Genomic DNA, 18,102 nt, shown 5'->3' on the forward strand with positions numbered 1-18,102 from the left:
GTGTGTGTGTGTGTGTGTGTGTGTGTGTGTGTGTGTGTGTGCAACTATGTGTCTGTCCACGGCTGATTTAGCATTCTGCTGCAGCAAACTGCATAATACCTTCAGCCAGTTATGGCTGCATGCTCAAGAACCTCTCGTGGTTGCGGTGACTCACACTTTCTCAAAATAACTTTCATTGCCGGTTTTATACTGCCATCGACGGCCTGCTGATTTGTTTTGGACGGTGCGTTTGGCTATCAGCTGACAGAACTACCAGTACACACACTTTCGAGTACATCGCCGCAACTCAGCCTCTGCTACGTGGGCAGACAGCTGGGTGAGTTTAATTCTGTTTTGGTAATGATTGTATGAAATGTCTTCCAACAACTTTGAGCAAATTGCCTGCATATGTCACAGCTTGTCTTTGCGTTTGAATGAGGTGTCTTTTGCGACGTCTTACAGTCCACTAGATTTATACCTGGTATTGCTGTCCTCTCTCCCATTTTTTTCTCACTATACTGTTCTCCCTCCCTTATTATTATTGTTGTTATTTTGCAGCTCCTCTTCCTCCTAGTCTTTTGTTTTAATTCCCATCACTGTGCATCCCCTCTCTCTTTTCTTTCTACCCTCGCTCTCTCTCATAATGCTCTTTCAAGGGATGTGCTTGGCTGCTGTTACTTCTTCTGCAGTGATTGAGTTTCTTTCTTTAGGTTTTAATCATTCACATTCCACCCCCACTGCACGCTTTCATTTCTTTGTAAACTTGGTCCGCCCACAGCTACCGGTATGTTTATGGCCTAAAATTGAATTTCCTCTCGGCAATCATTTTCCCAGTATATGGGGGGAAAGTAGCTTGGCGTTTTCTTGAACACTTAAAGCAAATGGATCCTGTTTCTCCTTCCATCACTTAAACACCAATTATGCCTTCCTGCTGAGAGTTGGCTACAATAACATGGCCATAATGCCCAAGTAGTGCAAACAAAGTGGTATTTATTTTTTCAAAAGTTCACTGAAACCAAGGGCAAAAATGAAAGCCAGTGAAACTTAACATAACTGAATCAAACACCAAACAAAAGAAGGCTGCAGCCTCCCAGCAAGCTGTCAACTCTTCTGTCCCCTTTTGCTCCAGTGAATGGCATTCTAACCTTCTCAGCCTCACCTAACTGGAACATACCACCTGCCCAGGTAAGAATAGGGTGAACTCAGCAGAGTAAGCATTCAAATCACACAGAATAATGAACATGGCATTAATACATGAACTCTAAGCTACTGCTGACATCTCAATCTATCTATGGGCACCCATTAACACCAGTGAGCACACAAAATATTGTAGAATGGGATTTACTGCAGAACTATCTTAGCCATCGTACACATCTTAACAGGGCCTCTCCCTGCTAACAGGACATAATGAGGCAAACCTGTGGCCACTTTCCTTGATTGAGCTGCTACGTACCCATAAAACACTCAACAAGCTTGTGTCATTTGTTCATATACTGGAACATTAGACTGAAATTAATAATCAAGCACAAAAAAACCCCACTGTTACTGTTGGGCCTGGTGAAAAGGTAGAAGGCAACCTTTACACATTTCCCCTTCCCCTGCGGGGCAGGGGGGGCTCATCATCAGGGTGGCTAGACAGGAAGTCAGCCACGACATTGGCTTTTCCTGGTCGGTACTCAACTTGAAACCGGTCTAAAACAGCCATCTAGTGACCCCATTGTTTGAGTCTTTCATTTTATGAAGCCAATGCAGACCCCGGTGATCAGTTTCAAGGATGGAGTCTCTGCTTAACAGATGGCCAGACACTTCACCCTGAAGCCGGACCGCTCCCAGGGCCTCTTTTCAGGGGCACAGTCATCTACTAATGCCTTTCATGTTGATAAATATGAGTGGACAGTGACAACCCATTCGTTTCATTGCCTACATATTTATTTATTGTGAACATGTAACAAAAAAGTTAAAAAAACAAGAATAAAAAATAAAATTAACAGCAAATTCCCGTAAACAACATAAATTATTAACATGAACAACTATTGCATGTCCGAAAAGAAGTAGGAAGAATTAACTCAATATTCATTATACTTTGTGACTGTCCAAGTTTAAGATGATGTCATACTTTATTCCACGGCGGGGACAGTAACAGTGTTACAGCACCAAATGGGGTGAGTGCAATAACTACACGCATCAGTTAAAAAGGACACCATAGTAATTAAACCGTAAAAAGCTAAAAGATAACTGAACGGTTAAATTGACATTATGTCCATAGAAAAAACTGATATTGAACAGTTTAACAGTTTTGTTTTTTGCGAGCAGTGTTGATTGTAAAGTGTGACAGCAGTAGGAAGGAAGGAGAGTGACTGAAGGAGCTGTTTGTATAACCTGCATTATATATTTATAATACTTTGGTTTCGAACCAAATGCCTGCAAAACTAGTGACGTTCCCATCAGCCTCAGCTGTTCTCGGTTGTGAATTCTTCACAGACAAAGACGATAAAGTTACGGAGCTTTTATTCTGAAATTGTATTGGACGGTAGATCTTACGTAGGACCAACGGTCGAATCAGATCAAGTCATTGACGATGTAAGTGATAGAAGTGTAAATTGAAATAGAAACCCTTTTTATTGTCATATACACAAAATTTGACCCATCCCTGTATATAGGGAGCAGTGGGCTGCCAATGACAGGCGCCGGGGAGCCGGGGGTACAGTGTCTTGCTCAGGGACACTTCGACACGTGGCACATCCCAGTCGAGGATCGAACCGTTGACCCTGCAGTTACCAGACATGGCTGTGTGACACTTCAATCTTGTCCAAATTTCTACCAACAATGCCATGCATTTTTTCTACCAACAATGCACGGCACATTGCCGGAGTGCTATTCCCAAAACTTTGCTTATGTGTCACGACCAGGGTGTTTGTGTGTCCAAAGGTGTGTACCAACCTGCATCCTTGCACCTTTGTGAGGTGTCGTATATCGTGGGAGAGTTAAGAGGATGAGGGGGTGTTTGTGTTTTGGCTTATGTGTGTTTGTGTGTGTTGCCTTTTACTGTATTTGAGTGTGTGGGAATTAAAAGTTTGATATCATGAAACCCTATAGAAGCCTGTTTCACAGGAGCACACGCACACACACACACACACACACACACACGAGTGCCTTTGAACAGAGCACCAATGAAGCAAGTCTTTGTGATTGTCACGGAAATGACAGATGTGACAGCTGGAGGGAAGACTTGCTAAAAGTATTATGGGGTGTTTGTTGTGTGACAAGTAGAGCGTCCCCTAATCTTGTGCCTGTTTACTGTTCTCTCCCCACAGACCTATCTCCTGGGAATCATAATCTCCATATGTGGGAATATGCTCATCAGCATTTCACTCAACATACAGGTAGGAAGCGCTGGGATCCAGCTGTACAGCAAACACTCCAACCCAGCAGGCACTTGACGCCTGTTAAGACCCTTTTTCTAGTCCTTAAGCACTGACGGACTCTCTTTCTCCTGACAGTTTGCTCTCTCTTTAGCAGACTCCGTCAGGATCTCATTGAATGCACATGAATGTCTGTGTGACTTTGTTCATGTTCACAGCAGCCATTGTGCAGCAGACAGCAGAAATGACCTTGTCTTTAGGCAATAAAGCTTTTTGAATTAGAATTGATAGAATTGGGCCAGTTGCATACAAATAGACCTAGTGTTGATTATATCTTTAAGTCAGACTTGCTAATGCACTTAACTTTTCCTGCAGCATAAAGCTTCCCTATGAGTGACTAATGAAAGACTCAATTCAATAGCCTTTCCCACAATGGGTGAAATAAGACAAATCAATTCAATTTGGTTCTTTTACATTGAAAAATGGCAGATGCAACAGCAACACCATACCAAGAATGTGAGACAATAACTAATCAACATTCAATGGTTGTTCGAACAGTTAAAGATGTACAACAATTCAAGAATATGGGTATTACAAAAGTAAAGCTTTATAATGGATAAACAGCTGAAATATTTAGCTAATAGTTAGCTAAAAGTAACAGATAAACAGATGAAATAGTTAGCTACTAGTTGGCTAATAGTAATGGATAAACAGATGAAATAGTTAGCTAAAAGTAACAGATAAACAGATGAAATAGTTAGCTAAAAGTTAGCTAATAGCAATGGATAAACAGTTGAAACCGTTCCCATTGCGCGATACACATAATAACAACATAGTGTCTTTTGCTCTCTCTGTTTAGCACATGCAAAACCTCCTTTTGATGCAGGTGCAGAGTGTTTGTGGCAGCAGCAAGCAGGGTGTGTAAGACAGATTGAAAGGGCCTGACAGCTTCAACTTAATGTGAAAAGTGCTGGAAAAGAATGAAAACCATTGTTTATTAGCCAGTGTTAGCTTGTGATAGAATTGTTAATGATTATGAGGTATACATTTGAGTTTGCCTTGTATGGCCTCCCACCTCATTGATTTGCTTAATTAGTGTCATACCACTTCCGAGGTGAAATGATAATCAGCAGACAGTGTCATGGTGTGACAGCCTCTGTAATGCTGTATCAAATTATAAACTTGCCCATATTTTTCAGATGTAATATACAGTATGTGGCTGTGTAAAGCTGTAAAGTTATGTATGAATGTGGTGTATGCTGTCTTAAGCAGCTCTCCAGATCTGCTGAATCTGACTGATGCCTCTGGCTCCCGTTCCCTCTCTTCCTGACAGAAATATGCCCACATCCGTCAGACTCAGCGAGGCTCCAAGCCCTACTACAGGTCTGTGGTGTGGTGGTGCGGTGTGGCCCTCATGGGTGTCGGGGAGCTGGGGAACTTTGCTGCCTACGGCTTTGCCCCAGCATCGCTCATAGCCCCGCTGGGCTGCGTGTCTGTCATAGGTGAGTGCGACCTTTTTCCCCCTCATACATTATTCATGCTCGAAGGCCGGAGGAAAGGTTGCTTGCTCTGGGAACAACAGGAAGCGTTGCCTTGCTGAAAGTCTGTCAGGTATTATCTGGGGGGAAAAAAGCTAATTCAGATGCATTATGAATACAAAAAGGGAGCTATAGTACAGAACAGATAGGACACATTTCCAAACAAAGTCTCAGTGACTTTTTTGTCACTCCAAAAACGAATAAAAAAGAGGCATTGTTGAACTTTCAAGCTTTTCACATTTTACTTAAAAACCATTATCAGTAACGGATGGATACAATTTTGTCATGATCCCTTTGATAATTTCTCTTTTGGGAATCCCTTCCACACCAGTTACCATTTACTGGAAAACTTGGAGAATCTAATCTAATCAAAGAGGTAAAGTTTACTTAACAAATGTATTTCAAATCGATATATATACATACAGGTACATGCATGAAATTTGAGCTATGACTATATATTCATATGTTTTATATATTTGGTTCAACATGATTTAAAGTTAAACCATGGTTTAATCAGGTTTAAAAGAAGGAATCCTCAGAGGTACAACGCAGCCTAAGTGCCCTGTAATACTGATTACAAAGGCAACTCCAACTGAAGTCTGCCTAATAACCAGATCAAGTGAACATAAGCAAACAAGGTTAAACATCTGACTGATATGAAACGTCCTGTGAAAATGGATTTCTGGACGCCTGGAATGATTTTGCAGTAAATTCATGAAAAATGCATTCGTTTCATGCAGTAGTTCCATATTCACTTGTCACCTCGATAAGTGTTGAAACTGCAACAACGCCTGTCTTTTTTGGTGGTACTCACTTATGTATTTTAAATATCAGTGCAGTCTCTTGGTGTATAATTATGGACGAAACAAATCTATACAGCACCTTGTAAAAAAATAAACAGGACATGAACATGAACTACATTAATAAAGTTCTGTATTGACAGTAGTAGTAGTGCTATTTCCATCCTCACGACTACACGTCTATGCTGGCGAGGCTGATGCTGTGGCTCTCTGACGCACAGAAACTTTGCTTTCATAAAGACACTACCAGCTGTCGCTGTACACAGCCTCACACAGCAGGTCAGTGTGTCGGTGCATTTTTATTCTTTTCCTAGTTTAAGATGAATATATACATTTCCACCCTTCAACTCTCATGGGTGAGCTCAATTACTTCTGACTTTTTTTTTTGAGCCCACAGTGTGAACTCAAGCTGTCATGAGCTCAGCCCGATTCATTAGCCAATCAAAACAAAAGCCAGCCCGGCTGTAGCAACCGGGCTGGTTGATCAATGCAAACACTTTGAACACGGGTTTTAATATTGAGCAGGCCCGCTTCCTGCATCGAGCCACCTCCTCACCGCGCCGGAGGAGGTGGCGGTGAGTCATGGATATAAATGATATAAATGACAGCTATCACACCGACGCTTCTAACCATTTCTTTCCCCACGGTCACCTCTCACCAAGCAGATGAATGGTGTTAAATAAAAGCGCTGAACGAAAATCACTAATCTCGCTTAAGAAGGCTGCTCCGCTGTCGTTATGTGCGCGGCGTCGTACTGGCTTCAGCGAGCGGTGACCTCTCGGTGAACAATTACTGTGCTCATTTCCCTTTTGCTATCATTATCGACCCTATGAAAACCGCTAATTGCTCGACACTAGGGTTGCTTTGCAGTGGGCGTGAATAACGTGCGGCTGGAGTATGTCTTGAAGGAGCATCTATTTTTTTCCCATTTAAGTTTTTATTCGTCCAAACATATCAAAATCATACACAGATACAAAAACTAGGCCTGTCAGACTGCAAAAGAAAAGAAAAAGGAAAGACGATAAATAACCATGAAAATAATAAACAAAACCACAGAATGAATTACATAAAATAGAGAAATAAAATTTACATTCATCACTTAACTTAAAAGGCAGCTACAAGAGCTCTCCCCCCCTCACCCCATTAATTATCTTTCTCATGTACCTCCATATACATGCCCATATACCTCCATATCCATACACGTAAATCCCATACACAAGTACTCCACCCCTCCTCTAAGATTGTGAATCTGTTGTATAAGCCATCAGATTTCCCCATGCTTGGTCAGTTCTGCTTGGAATGTTCTTTACCCTGGCAATCATATTTTAAAATGCAGCTGTCTCTGTCATGACTTTGAGCCATTCTGTGAACCCGGCCATATGTGGGCTTTTCCACTTTAGCAGAATAAGCCTTGCTGCAATAAAAGCAGTTAATGACAGGCTAATCTCTGTTTTGGTAAGGCCTGGTGGCATAAGCGATTTGTCTCCGAGTAGACATAGTTGTGGGGATTCAGGTAAAGGCCGTTTGAGCCACCCTTCTAGTTTCTTCCGTAACACCTTCCATTCTAGTTTGAATATTTGACATTTTCCTCTAAAATATAGAGGCAGAGTGTCATGTACAGGAAGCACTTAGAAACTCTTGAATCTCATTATCTTCTGCCTCTTCTCTTTTCAGTCCAAACACTGACCCTATGCTGCTCCTCAACAGTCAATACTTCCAGAAATCCTCCTTCTCATTTAAAATAAATGTTTCTTTAAGGTCCTCAAATGATCTAAATGAGCCATCTCCATAGAGATCTTTGCCAGCCATGTATCCCATAGAAATCCCTGATGAGAGGGTTATTCCATATGGAGGAGTAGCTTTCTTTGTATTGAGAGATCCCCAGAATCGTGTGTGCTCTTGCCCATGCCCACTGAGAGTGTTTTAAAATTAGATTTCTTTGTTTTGTTGTGTTTTTGTGATAACCTGAGATGGCGCTGTCAGTACCCCCTCCATTTTTACCCACGTGGGGTTAGATTCATAATTTGCCCAGTGCCGCTCTAGTTTATTCATTTCAAATGCTATGTTATATATTTCCATATTTGGAAGAGCTAGTCCCCCACTATCTCTTGAGGCAGAGAGTTTTTTCATACTAATTCTCGGCCTTTTGTCATTCCATAAAAAACCCTTAATTAGATGATTACATTGTTTAAAGATTCCCTCGGAAATGGTTACTGGTATCATCATAGAGATGTAATTAAATTGTGGAGCTACCACCATATTAATGATATACATTTTTCTTTTTTGAAGGAGCATCTTGAAGAATTAATGAAGGGAGGGGTGAAAAGGAGGGGAGTGGATGACATCTGCCCCCTCAGGGCTAACAAGTGGAGCCGAGGGGAATAAAAGAATGTGCAGGTTGCTGTCTGCCGTCGGGACTCCCTTCTCGCCTCACGCTGAGTCGCATATTGTACGCAAATGAGCAGACACACACAGAAATGTGTGCATAACTGTAGTGGTGTGTAAACACAAACCAGGTCTAGCAGGTTTTCTTCAGACCACAGACGCTTATCACACACACACACACTTCCCGCGGCGCTGTTGTGCCTGTTTTCCAAGAGCTGCGCAAAGGCTCAGAGGGAGGGAGGACAGCGGGAGGCCTTGGATGAGTAAACAAGAGGGAGGCAATTGGTTGAGGGTAGAAGAGAGGAGAAAGGATGGTGAGGTGATGGGAGGGGACAGATTTGAATGAGAGGAGACAACAGGCAGAGATACCCAGTGAGAGGAGCACAGAGACGGGATTGGGGGAGCAGATGATGCCGCCGTCATCCGCCTCTCACCACATGTCACGCCGACACTCCACGGCGAGCGATTACCGCTGTCTCCATCCACGGAGCCCACCGCTCTCTATGAGGAATGACAGCAGCGTCCCAAATGTTTGTTGTGTGAAGCAGAGCATCAGCTCTCTCTCCGTCAGATGACAAGTCATCACATGCAGAGAGAGGAGGGAGGGATGCTGGAGATACACAGAAACCTGATCCACTCACTGCATCAGCATTGTTCCCAGATGTCACCCTGCAGCACTTGTATCATTGAGTTAGATGTTGCTGTCGCTGTGTGAAGTCGTCTGTTTTCAATCAAATGAAATAGATCTTTGGCTTTCATTGGGAATATGAAACCTGTGAAAATGTATTCAATGTATCCTCCTACAACGAGTCGTATGATATCTCACAAAAAAGTTACTCCTCTTTTTTTTACGTTTTCCTATGAAAGCCCAACATTGTGTCAATTTCCCCTCGTAACATGCATACAGTCTTTTCAAAATATACGTCACAGGAAACAATTCAGTTAGGTCGAGGCATCAAAACTACTTTAAACTCAAATCTTGTAATACTTGGTTAGGTTTAGGAAAATATCTTAAAATACTAAGGAAAAAAAAGATTAAGTTTCGGTAACAAAGGTAATATTGAAGTTACGTGACAAATAAATCATGGTTGACGACTCGTTTCACACGCGGCAGGAACAGCAGTGTCCTGGCTGAAAGACAGATGTTTGTTTGATCCGTCCTACAATACTCCCGTCCATCCGCTGTGGGGTTTTTTGCAGTTTTTATTCTTCCTGGTTCATAATTACAAAGATTACATACACATTGGTTTCTTGGGATATCTATGAATTACAGCACATTTATTTTGGTAGGTAGGTGTGAGAACAGCCTGGTTACTTCACAGAGTTTGATTTGTCCTTCAGGCTCAGACTAGCACATTTCATTTGATAAGATCTAACATTACATTTAAAAACACCTGTACAGCATCTACAGTATATGACAACATTTAACAATTTCTGAGTTTGTTAAAGCCGAGCTCAATACTCGTGTCTTCACGGGACAAGAGAGCCTTCAAAAGTCAACATTTGTTTTGAGACATTGTGAACAATACATTATGTGCAGCATGGCAACACTTCCTGTATTAGATCCTCTCTGGGAGATGGCAGCTCAACTTTCACTGCTTTCATCCATTCATGTCAGATGCGTGTGGGGGAAGGATGTTTGACACGGTGTGTTTTCCCACAGGGAGGGTCCCATTACTACACATCTGAGAGAGCACGCAGAGTGGCAGTCCACACGCGCACACACACACACACACACACACACACACATCCATAAACACACTGGAGCAGTGACAGACCTGTGTACCCCAGAGGTTACCACATTCCTCATTTTATCGAGCCGTGTGAATCTCACTTCGTACGGAGTTGCTATGGTTACTTGTTGGATCCAGCCGGCCCCAGAGGCAAAGAAGGATTCCTAAATGTATATGCGAACATGCTCACAGTATGAAATATTGAACAAGTGACTGTTTCATCAGAATACCAAGGAGAGTCTTTATAAACTTCCAATTTGACAGTAATGTCCCCGTGGCATCATGCACACCAGGCCTTGTTTTAAATGTCTCCTCTGGAAGACACTCCATCAGCATGATGTTCTTCAGAGTCACAGACACTGAGCACACTTCAGGGGAAATTTGGCTTCATTCAACTTGAATTTTTCTATTTTTTTCTATTAGCTCAGGTTTATTACCGTCGACTAAAATCGACCCTCGGCTTGAAGCATTTCGCTAATAAAACTGCAATCGTGCTCCACAGTCAATGAGTAACATCCATATTGATAAAGTGTCTGTCATGCCACCACACCACAGTAATCCCGAGAGTGGCTCGCTTGTGACTCCCCGACATATTGAGCCGTTTATGCTCTGTAGCTGATCTCCTTATTATGGTGCCATAACCTGTACACAAACTCAAACTGTGTGCTTTCTCAGTATCATCCAGCATGTTTTCCTGTTCAATCTGCCTGCGTGCCATCACATGCAGCTTCCAAAATCTCCCATCTGCCCCAGCTGAAATGTTGGAGTGCGTAACAACACAACGACAGTAAAGGATGTAAAACTAGGGTGTCGTGGTGCTGCTCAGTGAGGACCTCCAGCATGGCAGCCACAGCGTGTTATGTAAACTGACTTCCTGGCTGATATGCTGCCCCCACCCGTCAGTCTGTCCACTGCCAATTTATCTTCCAGTTTGTTTTTTTCTGTCTCAGGCAGTTAGTCCGCCTGTGTGGCCACCCATCCGTGCATGTTGATCTGTGTGTCTGTGTTTCTGCCTTTCTCACTATCTGTCTCCGCGACAGCCAAATGTCGTATACGCTCGTATACAGCACCCCTCCCTGCATAAGAAGACTAATCTGGGCCACGTGACACTGATTGCATTGCAGCGTTGCCGTTTTTTGACAGTGATATTGACGAATGGCTTCACGAAAAGTGTGGCGAGGAATAGCACCTCGCCGTGATGTGATGCTGATGAAGTCCTAACGAGTTCCATTTATCTGAGCAAGCTGACAGATGTTATCAGGCTGATCGCTACAAACCTGTCAAGCATCGTGTGCGTATCAATTTATGCAGATACACATTTGCACATAGTCTCACTGTGCATGACTGTGTGTTCTGTGTGTACTGCATATGGTTTGTCCATACGTTATACTATATGAGACATTGTGGTGATATTCTCACAGTAAAATAGAATTACTCCTCATCCAATGACAGTTCACAAGTATACAGCCAGTGTGTTTGCAACGCTGTTTATTGGTATTTGTTCATCAAGTCAATTGTCAGTCAAGTATCCGACCCTGCTTGTGATTAATTAAACTGACACGTTGCATCAACATCAAAATCAATCCAGAATATGAGGCTACAAAAAACACCAATTATGTTTTTTACTGTCAGGGGACAAGCATCGATTGTGGTCGTGATAAACAACAGAGATCTATCTACAATTCAAATGATTTAGTGTCTAGACTATGTATCTTATTGCTTTAAATAAAGTGAGATCGACATGTGTACGATTTCACATTATGTTCTAGACTGAATAGAAACTGTGTTTCATTGATGGTCAAACTAACAGCAATTTATATTTTCTCTTCCCAGCCAGCGTTTTCATATCTGTGGTTTTCCTCCAGGAGAAGATGCGCGTCTCTGACATCGTTGGTAAGCAAACGCTCCAGTCTGGATCACTGAGGACATACCTGAGAAGTAACATCTAAAGAGTTCAGACATGTCAAAGTGACTTATCTCAGTGTGAAGTCCATCCTGAGACGGAGATAGAAACATTTGTATACACTTGTTAAAACATCTAATTGCTGTCTGTCTCTGCCAGTGGGGGAAGAAGAAGAAGAAGAAGGCACAATCTATTCAACAGACACCCTATTGTTTTATGAGAAGCTATTGTTTGTCATAACAATTTGTGGAGGGCTGCTAAATGCCGCGGTCGTGTTGGTCGTCACAATGGCGCAGCATCGCAACTGCTGGATTGGAAATGTCTATCAGCACCACACAGCCTGCTGTTGGTTTCCTGGGTTAATCATCAGCACCTTAGCTGTTGACTTGTAATTGCTGTGTGACATTATCAGCCACATATACTGGAAATATGTCATTGTAGGGATGTTTTATTTATGAAGGGGGGAAATACTGAGAGCAGTGACCCGTTTGCAAAAAGTTATACAAACTGACCAAAGATGTAAAAAATGAATGACCAAAACAAAAAAAAGGATGAGAAGTACAAATGAAAGCAGCATTCAGCTTGTGTACATTATTCATGTCTCAATAAATAATGTAAACTGGGAGTTTGTAAAGCACAAGAGTATTCTGAATGGGATCCCTTTGAAAGAGTAACTAAAATGTTGTATTATATAACGTTTACACACACTCAGTGTAACAACTTATAGTGCATGGTACAGCCTTATCACTGCAGCCTTATTGTTGTGCATTAAATTGAGCAGCAACATGCTGATATGTCAAACCAGACAACATAATCCCAGGCCTAAATAAACTACTGTGGCTGCCAGAAATCTAAAACATGCATGTATTTTTTGCACGACAAGAGAAATTTAAAGTTTTGCAGCAGATCTTATAATCACCTTCATTATGCATATGCAGTTTGTCCAGATTTTGAAAACATGACATTATTTGCCACTACAGTAGTTCTGAGACTAGAACCATTTGACCAGAATCTCGCCACCCTTCGCTGTCTCTCCTCCACAGGTGGCTCCCTGGCCATAACAGGGACGTATGTCCTGGTGACGTTTGCCCCCCACACCACCACACCCATCACAGCCCAACTGATCCAGTACTACGTCGTCAGCTGGTACTTCCTGCTTTACCTTGTATGTAACCCTTTAATGAGTCCAGTAATATACATCTGTACATAAGCGTGGTCTCAGAGCTACTGTTGGTATGTCGAGATGGCTCGTTGTATGTTGCATTTTTAGCAGCAGACTGCTGAAATTCCTCAAACATGTCCCTGCATACATACCTGCTCCTGTCCTGCTGTTAGTCAGCCCGTTGTGTTTCATGGAGTTTGAAGTGTGGAGCCAGTCCAGTCATTCTCTATGTTATTCCACTCAGTATCTAAAAAACTACTGCCCCCACCTCATGGTCTGAAAGTGCTTCAACACACACCCATAGGCTCTGCAGGCAGGGATGGCACAGACATAGCTATTACCATAGAGACGGCTTTGAAACAAAGTGCTTTTTCTGAAAACCTGCTTGGCGCTAAAATGTAAATGTTGATGCTATTCTCATCGATGTTTTTAAAAGGAGGATGTCTGCAGCAGAAGGTCATACACATCCTGCTGCGTCTCCATTGATGCCAGGGCTCCCGTGATAGCAGCAGAGAGCCTATGTAGCCTTTCGCATTTCTGATATTTATACACTTTTCATTTCATACAGTATTTTCTTTTATGAACCTGAAAGCTAGCCCGTAGTACAGACAGTGAATGCATGCCCCAGGTAGCAGTGCTGTCATTATTCAGGGAGCAGCGTCTCTCTCAACCATATTCCACTTTCCACTCTCATCGAGCCCTCTATGCTGAACTCGTGTAAACACACTGAGAAACCAAAGAGCTCCTGGATGCAAACCCAAAGAGAAATGTTTAAACGGATGGAAGGAAAACGCAGATGGACGGACAGATGTTTTCACATTGACGTAGGCTCTGCGTCGGGCTGCAGTGTTGGATGGCGTGTGAGAGGGTGCGCTGTTTTCCATTTCTGGCAGTGCATCGTGAATACACATCAGCCCTTCGGAGGAACAACCTCCGGCTGCACGGGATGAAGATGAATCAGAGGGAAGTGAAATATCCAGCGCTGTCTTCTCGTTACTCCCAGAGGTCATACTATTGTCAAACAATTTCATCTGGGAGACTATGAAACAGCGTCGGTGTTATTCACAGTGTGTGCAGTGTTAAGTTCGACATGTATCTCTAAATCCATTTAAATAGGCCCTCTGATTAACATATTCACACAGATACAGGTGGTTTTAAAAGGTCAGCTTGTCCTTGCCTTTTCTCCCCTCAATTCTACCTTTGTACTCCTTCCTTATCCTCCATCCATTCGAGCAGAATGCTGTAGGACTCACGAGGACGGCCCCGGGCCCCTCTTCATTAAAGACACGGCCATTTGTTTCAATTAAAGCTCGCCGCTCACTGCCCGCGTGCAGCACTTTGTTACACAGATAAAACGGGCAGTATAAAGTACAATTTCAGTGCAATTCAGATAGTGCAAAATTGGAGGAAATGGGATTAATGAGTTGTGTATCTGCTCCCTCTCTCTCTCTCTCTCAACAGTTCTTAGAGGTGATCGTCTTTTGTATCCTGCTCTACGTGTACAAGAGGAAGAATGTGAAGCACATCGTCATTGTGATGCTGCTGGTGGCCCTGCTCGGTATGAACAAATGGAAGCTGTCTGGTTGAGGGCAGAGGTTCTGGATTAAGACGTTATTAGGCAGTCAGAGGTTGCTTTTGTTGCCTGGCTACCGAAAACGGATCGCTTTAGTTAAGAGCTGAGCGGAGCGCGATAGAGGGGGGCCTAGTAATTCACTAAAACTCCTCTACAAATCAGCATGACCCGATGAGCAAGTCCTCTATGGCTATATGCTGATGTGTTCTGTTACTTCTCTGTTGCCGCAGCCTCTCAGACAGTCATCTCAGTCAAAGCCGTGTCAGGGATGATCACAGAGTCCATAACAGGCCAGCTACAGCTCATCTACTCCATCTTCTACGTCATGCTCGTCATCATGATCGCCTCCTGCGCCTTCCAGATCAAGTTAGTCAAGATTTTCCTCCCTCTTCCTCTGTGTACCTTCCTTTTCTTCTTTTCCTCTTTCCTCTTTCAGCCTCTTCGCTCAAATCCCTGGTGTTTGCCACAGGCTGTGGATGTAATTTGGACTTTCCAGTTCCTGAACAAACAGGGAAATGATGACACTGCACCTGCAGTATCATGGCGGATGAATAGGCCGCTACGTATTGTCTCTATAACCAAGGTCCTTCTGTTCACTGCAGCTCTCTCCTCTCTCCACAGATTCCTCAATCAGGCAATGAAAATGTTTGATGCCACCGAGGTGGTTCCTATCAACTTTGTGTTTTTCACCGCCAGTGCCATTGTTGCAGGTATGTCACCTTTAAAGCATAATATATAATATAATATGACATAATAATATTGTCAACAAATCCTATGAAAAGACCAAAACCACCAATAAATTGACCCAATACTGTTCTTCTGTGACTAAGACCTCCAGTGTTGTTTGAACAGGTTCCATTATCGCCACTGTAGCTTACTTTGAGTCCTGGTGCCACAGATACAAGCACACTAAATATGTAATAATCTGCAGCTGAATGATGTCCCCAACAAACGATTAATTCAACATGTTCATCAGAGAGGCCTAACTCCTCAGGTCAAAATAAGAAGTGACAGGAGTTACCGTTTCTGACTGGGAAGCAGTGGTATGAGAGGTGCACCTCAGTTTAAATTCAATGCACTGCCCCGCCCCCCGCCCGAGGAATCACTGAGTCACCATCACCACGGCAACCTTTCATTGCTGCCAGACGATTGAGATGAGCTAATTAGTGCAGGTCGACACACACACTGCACGCTTTAAGGCTTTTCTCTCCTTATTTACTCCGTTAGCAAAAATAGAAACTCCATATGTTCCACATCTTTTATATATTACTGGTATTTCTAAACCTTTAAAGGAGAGCAATAGAACTAGAAGTCTTCAAAAGGTTCACAGACTGTGCACATTGGCCCTTTTCACAGCATCTCATAGCAGGGTAATTGATTACGGTCCCTTTCTGATTTGCGTGTCACAGCTGTTCCAGTGAACCAACATGCACTATAGATCCTCTTACAGTGTGTGAAGAACGATGACTTAACCACCGAATGCAACCTGAACAAATAGACTCTCCAGACCTTGGTGCTCTTAGTGAGTGGATAGCATACATTAGCAAGTGGTCCAGTGTTTAGTGGCCAGATATATATACATGGTGGAGAAAGCTATGCAGCGTTACACCAAGGAGACATCACGAGCATACAAGACAAGACAAGTCATTTCGATGCTTCCAACTACGTTTTCTGTGGTCATGATGTACAGAACGTCAAACACCAGGATATGTAATCTAATAGAGTTTTTTTGAATGGGCGCTAGCTGAAAATCACCAGATAACACGGTGACTTGTCCAAATGAAACACCTGTTGCTCTGATCCTGTCAGAACTCTGTTGGAAATATTCATCCTGACAACCGAACATGCAACAACCAGACATTTTGACGCTGGTAAGAGTTTTAGTTCAAAGTTCAAAGCTCGCTAACTCTTCTGGACGGCTCGGTTGAACCAACACTTCTGTCACCAACACGCATGTAAAAGGCTCAACACCAGGGCCTAAATGGAACAGGGCTACAATTAATGTTATTAATTACACCTGTGTTTACCCTGTGACGTTAAAAGGAATGGACACACCCCTCTTTGGCCCTAGTGTTTCAATATAAAAGACACAGGAGGCAACTGTTCCTAACAGGGAACTCTGTATGAGGTTTGTTTTTCAAAATGAAAGCAGGAAGCTCAGGATGAGGTTTGTTTTTCACCCAAATACTTCTTTCTGTCCAACAACTTGCAGTTTTAAAGGATTATTCCACCCAAAAACTTCTAACCAGTTCATTTATTTCACCGTTGATAGTATAGTACAGTTTAGATTCCAGCTTTTCCAAATGAAATTGTTCTTTCCAGGAAAACTCTGACAAATGATTAGTAAGTGTTTCTTAAATGCGCTAAAGATTCTTGTCCTGTATTCACCAATGGGCTGAGGACCTCAAACAGCGAAGGGAAGTCAGAAAGTGTTGCGAGGCATTGTTGATTCCCAACTCAAACACTTGTTCTGATGATGTGCTGGCTCGCTATGATTGAAATCGATTCATGACACAACACGGCCGAACACAACGCAGTCAAGATGGTGATTCACTCCTGTATGTGTTTGAACCACTTAAGAGTCCTGGTTTAGCGAAAGCCCCTCAGTATTCTGTCAGGTCTCCATTATCCTGTCGGTAATGTTCTTTGTTCAATCTGAAAACATCAATTCAGGCTGTTTTTAAAAAGCAGTTTTGCTTTATTATTTAATAGCTTTTATTAGGATTTAAATGGACCCGTCCTTACCAAATTCCTTCTTTTTTTAATCTTCTGGTAGATCAACTGCTGACGACGTGAAGTCATTTCTAGTTATTTCCATTGCCAGTGGAGTGTAATAGCAGACAATGTTCCAGCGGTCCAAAACATCAGTTTTTGGAGCAACAGCTCATTTCCACACTGACGTCCTGTGTCATTACACAGAGAGACATCCGTCACAAGACGTGTGGTGATCTGAGCTACTCGCCTTTTTCTGAGGATCTCCCGCTCTGATATTGCTCTCCCACCCACACACATAACCAGCAGTTGACTGTGTTGAACAACAAACTGCTGATGTATTATATCTGGCAGCATAAGAACATCTGGGGGTGGACTCCTCGTTGAAGATTAGTTTTGTTCCACATTGAAGAAAAAGATTGCTTTTCTCAGGGACGGTGACGTGAGTCGATTAGTTTTCTATTGGAGAGGGTTAATCGGTGACCCATGATCGGCACTCCAGATGATCGACATTAGTCTGGTTGGTATTCTATGAGAAGTGAAATGCATTTTAATATGCTGTCTCCGTTTTGCAGGGATAGTGTTTTACCAGGAATTTGAAGGCTTGGCTTTACTAAACATTTTCATGTTTCTTTTCGGGTAAGTATCCAATCACACGCCAGTATTTGCAGCTCATTAAATAGCAGTATTTACAGTCCCTCCTTGAAACTCCCTGCAGCTGTCTGCTGTCCTTCCTCGGAGTTTTCCTGATAGCCCGAAACAGGCCAAAAATAAAGAAACAAGATTTCATCGCAATGGAGAAGATTCCAAGTGAGTTTTTAAATCCGCCCTTATTCACAATGCCGTGTTACACACATACTCTATCTGTATTGATTGGCCAGCGGTGACCTTGGATTTCTTCGACTGCTAATGTGTGCAGCCCAGGCAGCAGGGTCCATCTAATGAGCTCTGCTGT

The 18,102-nt window shown here is 42.7% G+C and overlaps 1 protein-coding gene across 2 annotated transcripts in view; it reads left to right on the plus strand.

The window, feature by feature from the left end:
- The window catches only part of nipal2 (NIPA like domain containing 2), a 31,530-nt gene that overhangs the window by 10,030 nt on the left and 3,398 nt on the right, over nt 1–18,102 (plus strand). For both annotated transcript variants that reach the window (XM_031868578.1, XM_031868579.1), the window contains exons 2-10: nt 3,294–3,362; nt 4,675–4,843; nt 11,631–11,690; nt 12,744–12,865; nt 14,324–14,420; nt 14,666–14,801; nt 15,057–15,145; nt 17,723–17,786; nt 17,866–17,957. In XM_031868578.1, coding sequence (XP_031724438.1) covers nt 3,294–3,362; nt 4,675–4,843; nt 11,631–11,690; nt 12,744–12,865; nt 14,324–14,420; nt 14,666–14,801; nt 15,057–15,145; nt 17,723–17,786; nt 17,866–17,957 — 898 coding nt within the window. The remainder of the gene's footprint in view (nt 1–3,293; nt 3,363–4,674; nt 4,844–11,630; nt 11,691–12,743; nt 12,866–14,323; nt 14,421–14,665; nt 14,802–15,056; nt 15,146–17,722; nt 17,787–17,865; nt 17,958–18,102) is intronic.

Source organism: Anarrhichthys ocellatus, unplaced genomic scaffold, assembly GCF_004355925.1.
Source record: "Anarrhichthys ocellatus isolate YVR2014 unplaced genomic scaffold, GSC_Weel_1.0 scaffold43, whole genome shotgun sequence".
In the NCBI taxonomy this organism is placed as follows: Eukaryota; Metazoa; Chordata; class Actinopteri; order Perciformes; family Anarhichadidae; genus Anarrhichthys; species Anarrhichthys ocellatus.